The sequence below is a fragment of the Mus caroli genome, chromosome 16 (assembly GCF_900094665.2).
Source record: "Mus caroli chromosome 16, CAROLI_EIJ_v1.1, whole genome shotgun sequence".
In the NCBI taxonomy this organism is placed as follows: Eukaryota; Metazoa; Chordata; class Mammalia; order Rodentia; family Muridae; genus Mus; species Mus caroli.
The window spans coordinates 28,943,588-28,959,344 of NC_034585.1; the positions used below are offsets into that span (position 1 = coordinate 28,943,588).

At 47.4% G+C, this 15,757-nt stretch overlaps 3 protein-coding genes across 4 annotated transcripts in view; 2 read left to right on the forward strand and 1 right to left on the reverse strand.

Moving 5' to 3' along the window:
* Positions 1–2,628, forward strand: part of Pigz (phosphatidylinositol glycan anchor biosynthesis class Z) — a 12,713-nt gene extending 10,085 nt beyond the window's left edge. For both annotated transcript variants that reach the window (XM_029470233.1, XM_021185646.2), the window contains exon 3: positions 653–2,628. In XM_029470233.1, the coding sequence (XP_029326093.1) occupies positions 653–2,211 (1,559 nt within the window). In that variant the 3' untranslated portion in view covers positions 2,212–2,628. The remainder of the gene's footprint in view (positions 1–652) is intronic.
* A 1,545-nt stretch (positions 2,629–4,173) lies between these two features.
* Ncbp2as2 (NCBP2 antisense 2 (head to head)) lies at positions 4,174–4,931 on the reverse strand. Its single transcript, XM_021185358.2, has one exon. The coding sequence runs from the start codon at positions 4,850–4,852 to the stop codon at positions 4,565–4,567; it is 288 nt and encodes a 95-aa protein (XP_021041017.1). The 5' UTR covers positions 4,853–4,931; the 3' UTR covers positions 4,174–4,564.
* Ncbp2 (nuclear cap binding protein subunit 2) lies at positions 4,839–14,288 on the forward strand. The gene is made up of 4 exons (XM_021185359.2): positions 4,839–5,131; positions 10,134–10,315; positions 12,118–12,256; positions 12,755–14,288. The coding sequence occupies exons 1-4, from the start codon at positions 4,937–4,939 to the stop codon at positions 12,824–12,826; spliced, it is 588 nt and encodes a 195-aa protein (XP_021041018.1). The 5' UTR covers positions 4,839–4,936; the 3' UTR covers positions 12,827–14,288.
* Positions 14,289–15,757: the final 1,469 nt, after the last annotated feature.

Below are 15,757 nucleotides of genomic sequence, written 5' to 3' on the forward strand. Positions count from 1 at the left end.
TTTTTGGCCCTGGCGTTCCCCTGTACTGGGGCATATAAAGTTTGCAAGTCCAATGGGCCTCTCTTTCCAGTGATGACCGACTAGACCATCTTTTGATACCCAAGCTCATTCTTGTCGGCAGAATTGAATTCATTTTTTAAAAAGATTTATTTATTTATTATATAAGTACACGGTAGCTGACTTCAGACACACCAGAAGAGGGAGGCAGACCTCATTATGGGTGGTTCTGAGCCACCATGTGGTTGCTGGGATTTGAAGAGCAGTCAGTGCTCTTAACCACTGAGCCATCTGACCAGCCCAGAATTGAATTCATTTAAGGGAACTGCGTTCGTTCTTTCCCTGCTATTAGCCCTCTCATGCTTAAACCAGCTGAAACACATAAAATCCTTTTCCTGTTTTGTGTCTTTGCCTGTCTCCTCTGCATCCAGGTGGAAGCTCTCTGCTGTTAAAGAGCTGGGGAGAGAGGACAGGCCACCTGAGACTCCCACACAAAGTAGCTCATTGATTGAGCACTAAAACCCAAGCGGTGCGATGCCCGTTATTGTGCGGGAAGTGTCCACCAGGGGGCCTTGCAATCCTGCCGATAACCCAGAACGCGAGCCCGCACAAGCCTAAGCTTGGAACTGGCTCACCCCTGCCTCTCTCTCTGCAGAGGACATCCTGGGTGTGCAGGCTACACGGCCCTGGGAATTTTACCCCAGCAGCTCCTGCCGCACTGTGGTCTTCCCACTGCTGACCTCTGGCTCTACCTTCTGGTTACTCAGGCTCTGGGAAGAGCTGGGGCTCTGGCCTGGTCTGGTGAGTGGCTACATGCTGCTGGTGGGGCCCCGATTCCTTCTCACCGCCCTCTCCTTTGCCCTGGACTGGGCTGTGTACGATCTGGCCCCGTTGTGGGGGGCAGATCGTTGGAATGCCTTGTGCCTGCTGTCTGGTTCCTATGTCACCCTGGTTTTCTACACAAGAACCTTCTCCAACACCATCGAGGGACTGCTCTTCACCTGGCTGTTGGTGCTGGTGTCCCCTGGTGTGGTAAGGAGTCCTACATCAAAGAAGCCTACCCCAGGTCCACTGTGGCACAGATATCTTCTTGGTGCTATCGTGGCTGCTGGCTTCTTCAACCGGCCAACCTTTCTAGCCTTTGCTCTGGCCCCCCTCTCTCTCTGGGGCATCCATAGAGCTTCAGAACTTGGTGGCATCAGGGCCCTGATCCAGGAAGCCCTGGTGCTGTTGCCAGGGGCTGCTCTTGCTGCAGTGCTGTGTGTATCCACGGACAGCTGGTACTTCTCCAGCCTCTCGAGATCCACAGGCGTCTTTCTCACACCTGCCAACTTCTTGTACTACAACCTGGACCCTCAAAACCTTGCAAGGCATGGCACACACGCACGGCTCACTCACCTGGCAGTCAATGGCTTCCTGCTCTTTGGGGTGTTGCATGCTCAAGCTCTGCAGGCTGCATGGCAACAACTCCACGCCTGCCTCCGTGCATCCCCACAAACGGGCCTCTCGAGGGTGCGGGGTGCCGGGGGTCTGTTGTCTAGCTCCAAGTCTTATCTCCTCCTCTTCTACTTTACACCCCTGCTCCTGCTTTCTGCCTTCAGCCATCAAGAGGCTAGATTTCTGATTCCCCTCCTAGTCCCTCTAGTCCTGCTGTGCAGTCCACAAACCCAACCTATACCCTGCAAAGGTACCCTGGTCCTCTTCAACATCCTGGGCGCTCTCATCTTTGGCTGTCTGCATCAGGGAGGTCTGGTACCTGGCCTGAAGTACCTGGAGCAGATAGTCCACACGCCTGATCTCTCAGGCACGACCACCCACTACACACTTCTCTTCACACACACCTACATGCCTCCCCAGCACCTCTTACACCTCTCAGGCCTGGGATCACCCGTGGAGGTGGTAGACATGGGTGGGGCTGAGGATGGGGTCCTGTGTCAAGCCCTGAACAACTTCAGCAGACAACCTGCCTGCCAACTGGCTGGTGAGCCGTGGCCCTGTCGACTCTTTGTGGTAACTCCTGGGACCAACAGGCATGCTCTGGAGAAGTGCCGTTTTCCCCTCAAGAATGAGACTCTCTTGTTTCCCCACTTGACCCTGGAGGACCCTCCAGCCCTGTCCTCTCTGCTCAGTGGGGCTTGGAGGAAGCACCTTAGTCTCCATGTCATAGAACTGGAGATGCCTGTGGTGACAAAACAGCCCAAGGCTCAGCCATAGAAGCCACTCCACCTTCTACACAGGCTGCTGGGCTGGGACATTGGAACAGGAGCCCCGCTGCTCTCTCTTCTGGGCACAACCTAAGGTTGTTTTAGGCGAGCCCACATTCCTCTCCCTTAGACAACCAAAGATCTGACCAGTCATGGTCCCAATAGCATGGGCACCTGTCTGCTTCTATGCCATTATTTCCAATCACTGTCATGTTTAAAATATATAGTAGCACCTGGTTATGAAAGACAATCAATGGCTGCTGACATTCCTGAGTGGCCTCCCCCAAATTTTCCACAATGTCTGACTTCTGCTACCGTGACGATCATTTGACTTCCAATCTGGCTTTCTAGAGAGACAAAGACAAAGTGTGATGAAGTAGACAATGGATGGCTCACATTCAGTTCTAGTCAGTCTTCAACTCACATAAGAAAGCGCCTTCCACCCGGGCATGGTGGCGCACGCCTTTAATCCCAGCACTTAGGAGGCAGAGGCAGGTGGATTTCTGAGTTCGAGGCCAGCCTAGTCTACAAAGTGAATTCCAGAACAGCCAGGGCTATACAGAGAAACCCTGTCTTGAAAAAACAAAATAAATAAATAAAGCGCCTTCCACTCAGCCAACCTACCACCCAATCTTACAGCAGATCAGAGAGTCCAAAAATCCGTGCCATTTCCAGGGCCCACAGCACACGTCTCCTAGACTGATAAACATGTCTCTAGAAGGCTCTTTAACTAGGAAGCAGTAGCTGTCTGTTTCATGGCGCTTTGGTGCCTGTGGACTCAGTGTTTGGCTGTTACCAAAACAAGCCATTCTAGAACGTGCTCTCCTATCCTCTCCTACTCCTTGTCCTGAGTGGTGGTGGAATTCCCCAGCCATTCTCCCAAAAGAACGACTGGGGGATACAGCTCAGTGGTAGCCTGCCTGTTTAGCATGCTCAAGGCTGTCAGCATAATCCCCAGCACTGGAGAAAAAAAAATAATCATTCTTCCAGAAAGAAACCTTTTCAGCACTGCTGGAGGCTCTCTCAGCCTGCCCCAGTGGGAACTGAGAACAGACTGCTCAGAATCTGGAACCCAGTCTAAAACCTTTCCAATAGCTTCAAGTCTTGTAGATACTAAGATTAACTGACTAGCCTAAATACAAAGGCCCAGAAACTGGGCTAGGAGTCTCAAAATGACAAGGCAGGATGCATGCATGGATGTCTGTCTTAGTCAGGGTTTCTATTCCTGCACAAACATCATGACCAAGAAGCAAGCTCGGGAGGAAAGGGTTTATTCAGCTTACACTTCCACACTGCTGTTGATCACCAAAGGAAGTCAGGACTGGGACTCAAGCAGGTCAGGAAGCAGGAGCTGATGCAGAGGCCATGGAGGGATGTTACTTACTGTTTTGCTTCCCCTGCCTTGTTCAGCTTGCTTTCTTATAGAACTCAAGACTATGAGCCCCGGGATGGCACCACCCACAATGGGCCCTTCCCCCTTTGATCACCACCTATTGTGAAAATGTCTTACAGCTGGATCTCATGGTGGCATTTCCTCAAGGGAGGCTCATTTCTGTGTGATAACTCCAGCCGTGTCAAGTTGACACACACAACAAGCCAGTACAATTACTAATCACAGTTCAGTTAGCTGACCATAGTGAGTAACCCAAACTGAACTTCAAAATGGGGAAGAAAAGAAACGTCATGTGCTATGGGATCAGCGGCCTTAATGCTTAGTGGTGAGAGAAAGGGCAGTTCCTGAGCTCTAAAGTGGAGGGAGTGACCAATAGTCCCTGGGCTCTCTACACTCTGCAAGGCTTTGGGCTACTTGGAAAGTGGCCTCCATTTCTTCACAGAATGGGATTTTAAGTCACAAGCCACACAGATCGAGAAAGCAAATACCAACACAGACGCTTAACGCGTTAACTATCATTAGCAAGATCTTAGAGTCCCCCGCATTCCTCCTTGTCTGAGAAATACCACATTCAGACTATTAATCAGCTTACACATTTAATGAAGGATTTTGGCAACCTCGGGGTTGTCGTTCCATTTACAAGCTCCCCTGGTATTCTCCTGCACCAGTGCAGATGCAGCAGCAGGAATTCGGCTTCAGTCCTGCTTGCAGACGGCAGGCTTGCTTTCTGATTGTCCATGACTCTCAGTCGTGCTATGTTATGGTCTAGATTCTCTATCACTGATGGGCCTCGAGGTCTTTAAGTCTGCAGGACTACCGGGCACACGTCCATTTGACTTTAGGCATCTGTAGGGCAATCCGAGTTAGGATTCGAAGCAGCGTCCTGGAGATGACTCGTGACTGCTGAGGTCGGTGTAGATCACTGAAGGGACGGGTACGTGACCTCGGCCCGGGAGGGTCCAGTCCGTGCTTACGCTTTGGCGCCCGGACCCTTCTGCTGCCCTGGACGGTCCCGGAGGCCACGGCGGAGTTCCTCGGTGAAAGTGTCCTTGAACCTCACGACTCGGCGACGCAGGGCACCGGGGGGCTGATCCGCGAGGGCGCGCAAGCGGCGGGCTGCATCGTGGCCGCGCAGCTGTAGCTGTAGCAGCGCGAAGGCTGTGAGCTGCGCCGCCCGCCGGATGGGCCGCGACTCGGACAGCCGCTCCACCAGCTGCGGGTTGTGCAGCAGGGCCGCCAGCAGCCGCCGGAAGATCATGGCTCTCCCCGCGCCACGGAACCCGAAGCTCGCTGCCCTCGCCTTCCGGACGGCCACGCCCGACGACGGACTAGCCGGCGCTGCATGATGACGACACGACTGGCCCCGTGGTTCTGGAGCACGCCGCCCGCATTTCCGTTTCCGCCGTCCGCCGCTTGGTTCTCCCGGCCGTGGCCGTGTCGGGTTTGGTGTTTCTGCATCATGTCGGGTGGCTTACTGAAGGCGCTGCGCAGCGACTCCTATGTGGAACTCAGCGAGTACCGGGACCAGCACTTCCGGGTGAGGCGGGCCGGGCCGGGCCGGCCACGAGATGGGGAGCCTTTGGGCTCTAAGGCGGAGAAACGGTTTACACTTGTCTTACTCTGTCTTCCATCCTGATCTACTGGGGCCCAAAATGCGAAGGGGGTCCGAGCGGGGCTTGAATGTCACCGAAGCCACTTTATCTCCCAGGGCATATAACACTTTATTTCACAGGTCCTTGCAGCACCCGGGGAGATGTGGCGGTGGCCCCTGTTTGATGGGCTTGTCTTGCTTGGGAAAGGGACTGTAATGAGGAGGGATCCCTGTGGCGACTGACCAGACAGTAGAGCGGATTTTTAGTCAGCCAAACACTGCCCTTTGGTACTTCGCTCCTTTCTGCTGTAAGACAGTCCTACAAAAAGTTGACAGTAAGTGGGAGACTTAGAGTTGAGTTCCCGTTTGTGGCTGTCTGACGGGCATCGGGACAAGTCACACGAGTCGCCTTAAGGTTGTCTGGATGACAAAATCCAGTACAGCCAGTGGCTGAAGAGAAGCTCTGTCTCGAAAAACAAACAAATAAACAGAAACAAAAAGAAAGTTTAGCCTAATTTTAAAATGTTTGCTGTGTGTCTGCTAAGAGTTTCACGTCTACAGTTCTCATTGCTTTGAACAGGTCCACATCAAAACTAACCAGTTTGAATTTAAAGCACACTGAAAGATTAAAACTAGGGGAGGAGTCATTCATTTGCTGTCAAAAGCCTGTAACTCGGGGCTGGAGAGATGACTGCTTTTCCAGAGGTCCCGAGTTCAGTTCCCAGCAACCACATGGTGGCTCACAACCATCTGTAATGGGACCTGATGCCCTCTTCTGGTGTGTCTGACGACAGCTACAATGTACTCATATACATAGAAAGCCTGTAATTCTCTTCAGATAGTAATAGTTTGTGTCATGTGCATTTTCTAGTGTATTCTAAATGCAGTGTCAGTGCAAAGTGTGAAATTAAGTTACAGTGAAGTTATCGACTCTGCGTTTTACAGAGTTGCAGTACAAACTGCATCTGATAGCCAGGTGTGGTGCTGGACATCTGTAGTCCTAGTAGAAATATCAGAAGTTTGAGATCAGCCTGCACAGGTAAAAAGCAGATGTTTCCTCTAAAGTTCTAAAACCTTGTTTTTTGTTGTTTGTTTGTTTGTTTGTTTGTTTTTTTAACACAGTGTCTGTTGGTCCATAGACTTCACCTGTTCAGTCCTGTAACAGTCTTAAGACAGTGTGGCAGTGGGAATAAGACCAGAGGTTTTTTAAATTTTATTTTATTATAATGTTGTTGTTGTTGTTTGAGACAAGGTCTTACTAGATTGCCTTGGCTGACCTGGAACTCACCATGTAAAACAGGCTGGCTTTGAACTGACCAGAGGTCCACCTGCTTCTGCCTCCCGAGTGCTGGGATTAAAGGTGTGCACCACCATGCTTAGCTCGGTACTGAGTTTGAATTCTGGCTGAAGCTACTATACAGTGTTTCACCCTAGGAGACTCAATTGTTTTTCCTCGTGTGTAAAATGGGAATGATACCTCATAATATTCCTTAGAATGAAATCAAACTCTCAGATCTGCAGTCCTTTGAGCTTCCCCAGGGGCAGACAGAAATACTATTTTCTTGTGTATAGCTGCATGTTCTTGGTTTTTAAAACTGTAACTTGGAGCGCTAGAGAGCTGCCTCAGAAGTTAGCACAGGCTGTTCTGCAGGACTTGGAACCAATTCCCAGCACCCAGATGATGTCTCAAAACATCTATAACTCCAGTGCCAGGAGATTTGATACCCTATTCTGGTTTCCGAAAGCACTGGGCTGGCACATGGTGCCATGCAGGGTGCAGGCAAAACACCCATACACATAAAATAATAAACTCAAACCAAAAAACTGTAACTTGGGAGGTGGGTGTGATGGCCCGTGCCTGTTATCAAGGCATTTGGGGAGATGGTAGTAAGACTATCAGGAATTTGAAAGCAGCTTGGACTATGTGGTCCTGTCTCAAAACAAAAACAAAAACCACAAAACAGAACAGTTGGGCTGAGTAGACATAGCGCAGTAGTCAGAATGCTTGCCTTGCATGTGTGAAACCCTTGGGTGGATCTTGAGCTGTACATAAACCTAGAGTGGTGGCGAACGCCTGTAACCCCAATACTTGGAAGGTAGAGGTAGGAGGATCAGAAGTTCAATGTCACCCTTGTTAACATAGCAGGTTCAGTGCAACCAAAGCTACATGAAATCCTGTCTCAAAAACTAGAGGCTGGAGAGATGGCTCAAGTACTACTCTACCAGAGGACCCCCGATCAGTTCCTAGCGCATTGAGTATCTTACAACCAGTTTCAAGGACCCTGATACCTCTGGCCACCAAGGGCTTACTACATTCTTGTGTGCACCCCCCCACCCCACCCCACACACAGAGAAATGAACTAACTTAAAAAATAAAACCACAGAGCTGGAGATATGGTTCAGTGGTTAAGTCCACATGCTACTCTTGAAAGGACCCAAGTTTGGTTCACAGTATCCACACCTTGTGGCTTAGAACTGCTTCTAAGTCCATCTCCAGGGGAGACAATACCCTGTTGTAGTCTCTGAAGGCACCTGGATTCACATGTACATACTCACACACAAACATAAAGACATATGCATTAAATCTGACCCTTCATACTCTTTGTTTCTTGCTTCTTTCACTTTGCACGCCATCTTGGAATGGCTCAGAGGCTAAGAGCACTGCTGCTCTTGCAAAGAACCAAGGTTTGGTTCCCAGCACCCACCTGGTGGCTCACAACCATCTATAACTCCAATTCCAACTCCTCCTTGCATGTACATACATACAGGCAAAACACACATTAAATAAGATCTTAAAAGAGAACTCCAGTTCCAGAGTAGCCTGGGAGAAGTTTCTAACCTGTAAGACAGGCTCCAACTGGGACAAGCTGTGGTGAAACACGCCAGGCTCTTAACTTTCCCTTCGTGTTTCATGTTTTTCTAATCTACTACTAAATGCGCTCACTAAAGCCTGCTGTCCCGAGTCTGTGCTACAGAGCATTCAGAGGCGACCAATGCACCCCTATCCTCAGAGTCAAGGGGACTGGATCAGCATTGCCTAAGGAATACTAAATGAAACCTAGGAGGCGGCATGAATGCCCTGAATGTGAGTCCTCTCAGCTACTCTCTAGGCTGCATTCCACCAGCTGGTTAATGTCTGCGCCCTCACACTAGGGTAAACGTGTATGATCAGTCGGCAGGCCTGTTTAATCACATCTGTATGTGCATCTATGTCCTTTCTGGTAAAAATACTAAAAGCCACCACCATTTTTGTAAAGACATCTAAGATACCATACTAAGTGAGTGTGGTGGTTCATGTGTGTAATTACAACATCAGGAGGCTGAAGCAGGATGTTCAAAGGTCAAGACCAACCTAGGCTACAATCTAAGGCCCTAAAGGAAAAAGCGGGGGCCTAGGGCTGGTGATTTTGCATGCTACCTTGAGTTTGTTTCCCATCACCACAATCCGATACCACGTCTAGGCTACAATGAACCATCTTCTCCCTGAGGATTGTCAGGTGTGTTGGTTGAAGCCCACTTAAACTCTTTTTTTTTTTTTTTGGTTTTCCGAGACAGGGTTTCTCTGTGTAGCCCTGGCTGTCCTGGAACTCACTCTGTAGACCAGGCTGGCCTCGAACTCAGAAATCCGCCTGCCTCTGCCTNTGGAACTCACTCTGTAGACCAGGCTGGCCTCGAACTCAGAAATCCGCCTGCCTCTGCCTCCCGAGTGCTGGGATTAAAGGTGTGCGCCACCACGCCCAGCTCCACTTACACTCTTGTCTCCAGCTCTTTGGCTTCATCCTGTCTTTTAAAGAGAGTGACTCTTTGTGGACTTGGTGGTGCACACCTCTAATCCCAGCACTCAGAACCCTTGAGGCAGGTGAGTCTCTGCATTTTGGACCAGCCAGAGCTACACAGTCCTCCTAGAAATCACTAACCTCTCTTAAATGGAACAAAACCATAAGCATGCACACCACCCAGCAGTCTGTGCTGTGAATGGGCTGTAGGGGAGTTACGGGAAGGGGCCTTTCTGCTGTGTTCCGTCAACTTGGGCCATTAGAGAAGGGTCCAATGCTGAGGCATGGACTGGACGAGAGAAGGGTATGCCACTCCCCTATGGTAGGAGTTACATGCTTACCTCTCAATTCAACGCATTCTGAAGCTTACGTGTTTTAGAATACTCGAGGGTGGTAGAGTCCTTACCTAACAGTTAGATCCCAGTTCAATTTCCAACACCACCCAAAACAACGAAATCCACACTTTTAATAAACGTGTTTTTATTTTATGCATATGAACATTTGCTTGCATGTATGGCTTTATACCATGTGCATGTCTGGTGACCAACCACAGAAGCAAGGAGAGGGCATTGCATCCCCTAGGACTGGAGTTATTGAGAGTTAAAAGCTGCCATGTGGGTAATGGGAATTGAACCAGTGTCCTCCAGAATAGTCAGCCTCTTAGCCTATAGGCCATGTCTCCATCCACCCCAACTTCCCCCCGCCCCCAACCTCTGTGGCCCAGAACTCTATGTCAGGAATCAGGATGATGAGAGATGCTAATTTCCTACTCAGAATGACTCCCTTAATTAGACTTAGGAATACGACTTTAAGCAGGGCTGTACATTGTTAGTTTTCAGATTTGTTCATTGCTCATGTAATGCTTGTTAAGAGGGCACAGGAAACTTCAGAAGCTGGTTCTTTTAACCTGAGGATTTACTCAGGTGTCTGCTCTGCACTGTGTACTCCACGCTAGGCTGGCATTCAGCCTTCTAGGAGAGTCCTCTGTCTCTCCACCCCAACTCCTGTAGGAGTACTGGGATTAAGGGTGTATGCTATCACACCCAGCTTCTCGTGTGGATTCCTGGGATCAAACTTGTCAGGCTTACACAGCTAATGCCTTAGTGGCTAAGAAGTCTCTATCTCCAGCCCTTAGCTGCAGTGTTTAACTTCGTCTCTATTTGAATTTCCAGGGCGACAATGAAGAACAAGAAAAGTTACTGAAGAAAAGCTGTACATTGTATGTTGGAAATCTTTCCTTTTATACAACTGAAGAACAGATTTATGAACTCTTCAGCAAAAGTGGTGATATAAAGAAGATCATCATGGGTCTGGATAAAATGAAGAAAACAGCGTGTGGATTCTGTTTTGTGGAGTATCCTTCTCAGGTGTCTAATGTAGCTGTTGAGCCAGGACAGAACTCAAGGGCCCCAAGTACCTGCCTTTTTGTTTTGAGACAGGGTCTCACTGCATGGCCCTGGCTCCAGCCATCTACCTGTCCCTGCCTCCTGGTGTTAGCACTGAAGGTGTAAAGTGTATGCCACTACACCCCCACTTGTTTTGTTAGGTATTAACTTGTTACAATCGCACTCCTTCCTATGAGTCCTGTGCCTTTAATCCCTTTAATCCTACTGCTTACGGGGCAGGTGGATCTCTGTGGGTTTGAGCTCAGCCTGATCTACACAATAAGTTCCAGAATAGCCAGAGCTGCGTTGTGAGAAAGCGACCTGAGTTAGTAGGGATCGCAGGCCGCAGCTGATGAGACTATGCATTGATGAGACATCTGGCTGCCCTCGACAGTAAACACTGGAGCATCACCTTCAGCCTCTGGTCCAGAATTTCTGATAGACCTTATATGAATGGAGAATTATGAAGGAGAGATTCTGTCGCCAAAAGGGGGGGGGGGGAGGGATGGACTCTCACGTTGCTCAGACTAGGTCTAAACTGGGCTCAGCCCTCTAGGCAGCCTAGGATGCAAACACCACCACAATTTTGGTGTCTGGACTCAAAAACACTTCCTTCCTTCTTCCCCTTGACATAAAGGATCAACCAGATTTCCAGAGTTTTGAGTCCTAGGAGCGCACAGGGGACACTAGGAGAACAGTAAAGAGCCCTGTAAGGACCAGAGTGTTTCCATTTTCCTTGCAAGTCACAGGTCAGCATTCATGATCAGTACACAAAAGCAAGCTTCCTATTGCTCATTGATGCTGCTCTGTTAAGCATTCATACAGCAGAAAGTCACCAAGTGCCTGCTGCTTACAAGGCACTGTCTGTGTGGGACACTGTGTGTGGTACCAAATGTTTCCGTATCTAGACCAGCAAGTTCAGCTGCTAATTATAATTGCTTGAGTCTGTATCTAAGATTATTTTATTTATATATGTATAAGCATGTCTTTGTGTTTATGCATGTATGTGGGTAAGGTTTCCTTTTTATCTTTTAGTGGTTCTTAAATTTTTTATTATGTTTTTGTGTGAGTTCTTTGCAGGTATGTCTGTGCACCTTGTGCAAGAGCCCAGGTCCTCAGAAAAGCAGTTGCTCTTAACTAAGCCATCTCTCCAGCCCCTTTTGGGTTTGCTATTGTTTTGTTTTGAAACAAAATACAGATTCTTGGTCCAGGCTGGCCTCAAACTCACAGCAATCCTCCTGCTTCAGCCTCCGAGTGCTAGAATTATAGACATGAACCACTGTGTTCAACTTTATCATTGTTCTTACATAAGAAGTTTGTGATCTTATATTAACCATATTTTCTGTTTGCAAAAATCAAAACATGGAGCGGGGGCAGTGGTGGCACACAACCTTTAATCCCAGCACTTGGGAGGCAGAGGCAGGTGGTTCTCTGAGTTCGAGGACAGCCAGGACTACACAGAAAAACCCTGTCTTGGAAAACAAAAAACAAAACAACAACAAAATAGCAAAACGTGGGCCAAATGATTATTAGCAGAGAGTATCTAGGAACCCGTGACTGACTCAGGCCTGGACAGGGCTGTTTACCTGTCCTCTACTGCCCAGAAGCCCTGTTAGACCTACTTTGAACTGACTTCTTCTACAAAATGAATCTCTACGTAAATAATCTGGCTAGGTTAGATTTTCTACTTTTATTTACTTTTATTTATGCATCCTGTAGGTGTGTTTCTTCCAAAATGTTTGTTAGAGTTCCTTAATACTTACACTCCAAGATACTATTCAAGAGCAGATGCGGAGAACGCAATGCGGTACATAAACGGAACTCGTCTGGATGACCGGATCATACGGACAGACTGGGATGCAGGCTTTAAGGAGGGCAGGCAGTATGGACGTGGACGGTCTGGGGGTCAGGTATGCTACAAGGGCACCTGCGCTGAATCTCTGCCTGGGATTCCAGTTACAGTACAGGTCTTCTCGTCAGCTTGTGGTTTTTCTTCTGTAAGGAACTCGTGCTTGTTAGTGTTGATAGGTTCGGGGTTGGGGTCTGGGGGCTTCCTGAGACAAGATCTTGCCAGGTAGCCAAACTGACATCAAACTTGAGATCAGATCCTCTTGCCTCTGCCTCCTAAATAATGAAATTACAGATGGGTGCACACCAGGCCAGCAATAAGGAAATCTGAGAGTTGGAAATAATCCTGTACATTTCATTAAGTAGTTGTAACTAAACTCATGGTAGGGGCCTCCCCCTGCAACAATGCCTAGAACAAAAGCAAAATGCACTCAGATGAATTTTACTCTAATTTTTATGCTCTAGTTTGTGGCCACCTGAAACTGGCTAGCTGGCGCGACTGCAGAGGCAGGTCTGTGGCATCAGCATCCCACAGTGCTGTTTCTTTGTTCTCAATTAAGGTTCGGGACGAGTATCGGGAGGACTACGATGCTGGAAGAGGCGGCTATGGGAAACTGGCACAAAAACAGTGAGTGCGGTGAGCCCCAAGTACACAGGTCACGGTACATCAACACAGTGGTGATGCTGGAGAACAGTACCCAAGGTCTCATCAGTGTCTCTGTTGTACTGGAAGCCACCTCTGGCTATCCTCTGAAATATTAAAGACAGAATCCAAAGAATGCCTTTAACTCTAGTCTTATTAGGATGATTTTCTGTTATTAGGTCAAAAAGCTCTACCCAGGCAACAGACACAATCTGTGCTGATTAAACTGTCAGCTGGATACCACACTTTTAGGGAGACAGGACAGACGTCAGGACTGACTTTTATAAGTCGGCAGGTAATCTTCATGGAGACTGAGATGGTTTTCTTCTACATTTTACGTTTTCATATTTATCAGTGAGGTTTTGCTGTAGTCTATATAGCTCTGCTCTAACTTAGGAACAGGTGTTTGACAACTGGATTTGCCTTTTATAGTTCAGTATAGTTGGCACCTATAGGGGATGCCACCTGCTTCTATGCTTTATGTATGTATCAGGATACTATCAGGACGTGAGTGTTCACTTAAACACATTTCTCAAAAAATGCAAAGGTTTCACTGAAAATTTAAAACAAAACAAAACAAAAACAAAGGCCTCGTTATACAGAGAGCCTAAGTAGGGAGGACACTGTCAGTAGGGAACAGAATGAAAACTCAAACATTGCCTTGAGTTGAGCAAGGAAGCTGAGGTTGGAACCATTAAATTACTTCTTCCCATTTTCAAAAGGACCTTAGCATAGAGTGGGCTTTAGAAAAGGGCTTCCTTCACCCAGGCCTGCAATCCCAGCTACTTGGGAGGCTGAAGCAAGATGATCAAAAGTTAAAGGGCAGCCCGGGGACCTTGTGAATCTGCCTCAAAATAGAAACATAAAGGGGCTAGGGAAGGTACCGAGCACAGCAGTTAAGGACTTATGTGTTTCTGGCTTTAATCCTTGGAGTTCAACAATAAAAGAGTCTGAAAATTGGGAGAGAAAACCTGCTCTAGGAACCTCTGGTTACACATATTTTAGTCTTTTTTTTCCCCCTGAAATTGTACTTATTGAGGTCCATGTATTAATAAGAGGTCAGTCTGTACAAGAATCTAAAGATTTTTTTCATTTTCTTTGTATTATTATACATGAGTAACTTTTGATACAAGAATAAATCTTTTCGTGTTTGTTACTAAAGCATTTCTGAGTCTTGCTAGTTTCTCATGGTTGGGTCAGAGCATCCTTGTTGCTGTATTAAGTGCAGTTTTCTTGGAGCTGTAACAACTGTTAATGCTTAGGAAGCCCATTTGCAAACACTCAATGAGGGGACACTTAAGTTTCAAAATAAAGCTTTTTATACTGTAGCTTGAACTGTTTATCATACATTCTTTTGTAGTAAAATATAGGTCAGATTTCAATAATCTATGACTCAAAACAGTGGGGATTTTATCTTCTGTAACAAGTTTCAATAAAGTTAGACCAGCCTCTTCTGTGTCTATTTCCTGGCCTATAAAGTGGGACGTGTTTTGGTGGCCCTCCACCCTGGGAGAGGAAGTGTGGGCACCTTGCGAAAACAAGACACACTAAGCAACCACTGGACACGTAAGGCAAAAGAGGCCAGTTTTCCAGAAGACAACTGTAGATGATGAAACAGGAGGGAAACGGGGCTGCATAAGAGGATGTTTCCTGGGCTCAAGGATGCTAATTTTGACAGTCTTTTTTTATTATACCCCCCTTTCCTATGTCAGAGAGATTATCTGAACTATATCTCACTTTAATCAAAGAAAGTGAGATCTCAGAGATATAAGCCAAGTTGGGTGTGGTGACACGTGCCAGTAATCCTAACGCTAAGCCGAGGGGAAAAGATGGTAGGTTGCCAAGGTTACACAGCCAGAACCTACAAAAGGTACAACCCATCTCTATTCCAAAGAAAGAACAGCAACAACAAAAAAAAACTACAGAGAAACAAAAAAGAGCCAACAGAGACATGTAGGCATGTGGATGAAGAGTAAGAATAGCCATCCTAGCATCTCTGAGATTAATAGTTTCCTATATACTATTGTAAACTGAAGTAGAAATTTTGAGACTTGATTTAAAGCTCTGCCAACCAATATTGTGGCCAGACACCACAAATGGCTACTTAAAAATAATAAAGTTGGGGCTGGAGCAATGTCTTGGTACTTGATGCCTGCAGAGGACTGGGTTCACTTCCCAGCACTCATGTGGTAGCTACAACTGTCTGTAACCCTAGCCCTCTCTGAGTACTGCATGCACCACGGTTCACTTAGATGCAGAACACCAATAAGTAAGCATTGGTGGTGCACACTTTTGGTCCCAGTAGGGGTCAATGGGAGGCAGAGGCAGGAGGCTCTAGAGAACAAGTTCCAAGGCCACCAGAACAAAAGACAAAACAAATACACGAACGATTAAAGGTGTGTGTTTCCCATACATGGCAATAAAAAGGAAACTGAAGCTTGAGATTTTAGTTGTGTCAAGCACATTTTCCATACTCAGTAGCTGCACCTGACAAGTAGCTGTGTAGAGGATAAAGTAGAGCAGGCCCAAGAAAGAGCTGCTGCTGCTGCAGGGCAGCTCTGTGGGTGGAGCTAGGGAGCGCTACACAGTGAGCCTTGTCACCACTGGGATGACCTATCCACCACACAACACACACTACTCAACACAACAGAACACATGTTTATAAAGGCATTTAGTTTATTTTTCAAAAAAATATTTTGCTAGAAGNGTTGAGTACTGACTGTAATTTTACATGATCATAATCTTTTAATAAAATCTGACCAACAGGTATCATTCAAGTGAACAAGTTGTCTAGGTCTGCTTTTGTAACCCCCAAATACAATAGCATTTCTTGGATGCTATTTCCCAGATCTTAGACATCTACTGGCCAGGAGGCAGAGCCTACCTAGCACATAGCAAAATGATGTACTTTATAATTGTT